Raw genomic sequence first — 3,553 nt, forward strand, 5'->3', positions numbered from 1 at the left:
TGGTTGTAAAGGTACATGGATGACAGATTGAACAGGCTTTGGAATGACAATAGGTTGAGGAGGCTGCGAAGGGCCACTGCACACCTAGAAGGATATGGAGTATTATTACAGGAGAAGCCATTATTTATACAACCTTTCTCTGCCTGTTCCAAGTTCATCTCTGTCTTACTGGGGAGAGTAGGGTTTAGGGTTGGAGGGCAGGGAGTGGGGCTTGGTTAGCTAGAACAGAGGGGGCATGGTCCAGACTGCACTGGAGACCAACCTTTATGGCTGACCTGCCACAAATTAGCCCCACACCTCACTGAGTGACACTCCAATCCCTTTCCCCCAGCATGATCTGCTGCTCTGATTTCTGCTCCCTGCCCTGTGCTCCCTACTCCATCTGCTGCTGCTCTTTCTGCTTCCTGCCCTATCTGCTGCTGTGTAACTTGTCCCCTCCTCAGTCTGCCTGTGCCATTTGTGGGACACACAATACAGGTTGGCCACCGCTGGTCTAGAGAATGGGATTTCAGAATAAGAATAAAATGCTCAAAGGTATTTTGGCATCTCATTCCTACTGAGGATCTGGGCCTGAGTGACCTCGCATCATCTGAAAGTCCTTAGACATGCATAGAAAAAAAGTCTTGGGATTTAAGCAGGATATATCATCCCTTAGTTCTACTCTCCTGCTGCTGTTAGCAGGTCAGGAAAGTAGTAGGTGTATGCATTTGCCATTTCTGCCCTTCCCATTTCTTGTAAAATCTCATCTCCATTAACATGATTTAAATAGTGACCTGAAGGCTTTGGCAGATACAGGATCATAGCAACAGGGGTGCAGTCACATCCCTTTCAAGGTAGGGCACATGGCACTGAAGAGAGCTCTCTGTACATGTGAGTCATGCAGCTGAAGGGGCTGTGGCTGCAGCCCCTCGCTGTGATCCTGGCTGCTAGTGAGCTCTCACCAGCTCCTGCTGGATCTCTGCATGCGAGCTCTGCATGTGAGCTCTGAGCTCATTGTTGTGGGGCCTGCCCAGAGTCCCTCCTTTCAAGCAGCTCTGGAGAACCTACTGCTCTTTGCTCTCACCACCCCCACCCTGCTTCCCTCCCCAGAAAATACAGCAGTAGGGAAAGGAGGAGTTGGGACAATCAATGCAGAGTCTCAAGAACTAGATGAATGCAGGGGCTGCACGTAACTAACAGCTGCTCCTCTCCTGGTTTCCCCTGCTGCTGAATTTGTTGGGTGGAGGGAGGGAAAGGGCCCACATTGTCTAGCAGAGGGGCTTATAGAGCTCTCAGCAAGTGGAGCTCCCAGCTCTCAGCAGTGAGAGCTCCCTGGGCATGTGGCATAGAGCAAAACTGCAACACTGGTCAGGCCACAGCTGGAGTACTGCATCCAGTTCCAGGTGCCGCACTTCAGGAGGGATGTGGCCAGCATTGAGAAGGTCCAGAGGAGGGCCACTTGCATGATCCAGGGACAGCAGGGCAGACCCTATGAGGAGAGGTTACGGGACGTGAACCTGTTCCGCCTCCACAAGAGAAGGCTGAGAGGGGACCTGGTGGCCGTCTACAAATTTACGAGGGGGGACCAGTGGGGAATGGGAGAGACCCTGTTCAGCTGTGCACCTCCTAGAGTAACAAGGAATAACAGCCATAAGTTGTTTGAGAGTAGGGTCAGACTGGACATTAGAAGACACTACTTCACAGTCAGGGCAGCTAGGATCTGGAACCAACTTCCAAGGGAAGTGGTGATGGCTCCTACCCTGGGGGTCTTTAAAAGGAGACTTGAAAATTATCTAGCTGGAGTCATATGAGCCCAGTATTCTCTCCTGCCCAAGGCAGGGGGGTCGGACTTGATGATCTACTTCTGCCCCTTCCGACCCTACAACTATGAAACTATGAAAAGGAGGGGAGGGAGGTGCTATGGCACCACTGCACCACTCCTGGATCTGCCCCTGCCTGAAGGCAGGCAGCACCCTAAAAGTCAGTCCTGATAGCAACCAGGAGTAGAAAGGTGGTCAGTCCATTAGCAAATGTAGAATGCTGTATGAAAACTACTGGTGGAAATGTTGCAAAGGATGTGTGGGTTTATAACTGTCTGCATCTCTTAATTACTAGCATGATAGAAAAAGCTGAAGTGAAATTAGAAGAGACATCAAATTCTCAAAGGAATGTGAAAGCTGTCCTATCCTTTATGGATCATCACTGTTACTTTATTTGTAGAGAAAGCATGAGCTACTTCTCCACCTGAAATATTCCAACCCTATCCTACATGTTCTCTGGCTTTAAATTTATTAATTTCCCAGCTGGAATAGAATTTGCCACAACCTTTCCTAGATATTTTTTCTGAAGTTTGCATATCATTTGTAGTTTGGTACAGCAAGAGATCAGTCACTTGTAGTGTCCCTGAATAGCATCAATTAGCCTAGTTTAGCTTACTTTGATATAAAAAATTACTTTAACCTTTCTTTCCTTGCTCATGTTTAATTTTAAATGTGTCATCTTTTGATGGTTTCTTTGGTCCATCGGTATAGAATGAATAATAATAACTTACATTTCCGCAACACCTTTCATCTTGACAGATCCAGAAGTGCTTTAATCATTGAATCACAGAGGATGATTAGCTCATCTAGTTTATCTCCTAACTAGTATATTGTTCCCTGTTAGTTTGGTTCAATTTTAAGTTTTGAGACCAAACTACAGCCTGACGCATATCATGTTGGTGAGATGTTTTTCATGATATTTATCCAGCTTTTCATCCTTTTTAAAGTCACCTTGTTCCCCCTGTTCCCCTAAATAATTCCTTTCCCATCTGATGTTAACACCCATCAAATATTATCAGTGTTAATGTATTCCACCAGTGCCTTCAGTGTTTCTTCACTGAACTATAAGTATTTAAATGCCTATACTTAATCTTTCCTCCTAAACCGTATTACTGGTATCAGTTCTCAAATCATTCTGTACCTGCCCTTTGGACACCTCCACCTCTATTATGATAGGAGGTACTGGGACAGAACACAACATGCCATGCACAAGTGTGATGGGTTCTGATATTTGATCCCACCAATTGCACCTCCTGCCCTGCCACGTGATTCCAGGCTCCCCCTGTACTGGCAAGTAGCAAGCTGGGTGCCCAGAGTGCCAGTCAGCTGATTGGCACTCCTAGCCTTGGGAGCACACAGGAGGAGCCTTGAAGGGTTTCAGTGGACTTCCAAGGTGGGGAACACCAATCAGCTGATTAAAACTGGCCACAGGTTTAATTTAAGGCATGGTGGAAACTGGCCATGAAGTTCTTTAATACATTTATTTTTTCTCGTTGCCTTGTTGCTTATTCCCTGTTTTAACATGTCATTACTGTATTTACTTGAATATAAGATGACCCCCCATAATAATTAGTTACTATATATGGAAAATTTGTAAATGTGTTATAATTTGTCAGGTATAGAATCTAATTTATTGGAGGTTTGCCTTTAATTTGTCCCCCTTCTACTGCTGCAGCATAGAAAATAAATCTTGGGGGGTCAGGTGGCTGGCTCCCTTGCCCTCTGCCCCCCCCCCCCCACTTCTTCCCCCTGGA

At 46.3% G+C, this 3,553-nt stretch overlaps 1 protein-coding gene across 1 annotated transcript in view; it reads right to left on the minus strand.

The window, feature by feature from the left end:
* The window catches only part of PRMT8 (protein arginine methyltransferase 8), a 109,733-nt gene extending 107,231 nt beyond the window's left edge, over nt 1-2,502 (minus strand). Inside the window, exon 1 of the mRNA XM_019515857.1 lies at nt 2,416-2,502. Coding sequence (XP_019371402.1) covers nt 2,416-2,502 — 87 coding nt within the window. The remainder of the gene's footprint in view (nt 1-2,415) is intronic.
* Nucleotides 2,503-3,553: the final 1,051 nt, after the last annotated feature.

Source organism: Gavialis gangeticus, unplaced genomic scaffold (assembly GCF_001723915.1).
Source record: "Gavialis gangeticus isolate Ggan-Ray unplaced genomic scaffold, GavGan_comp1, whole genome shotgun sequence".
Lineage (NCBI taxonomy): Eukaryota > Metazoa > Chordata > Crocodylia > Gavialidae > Gavialis > Gavialis gangeticus.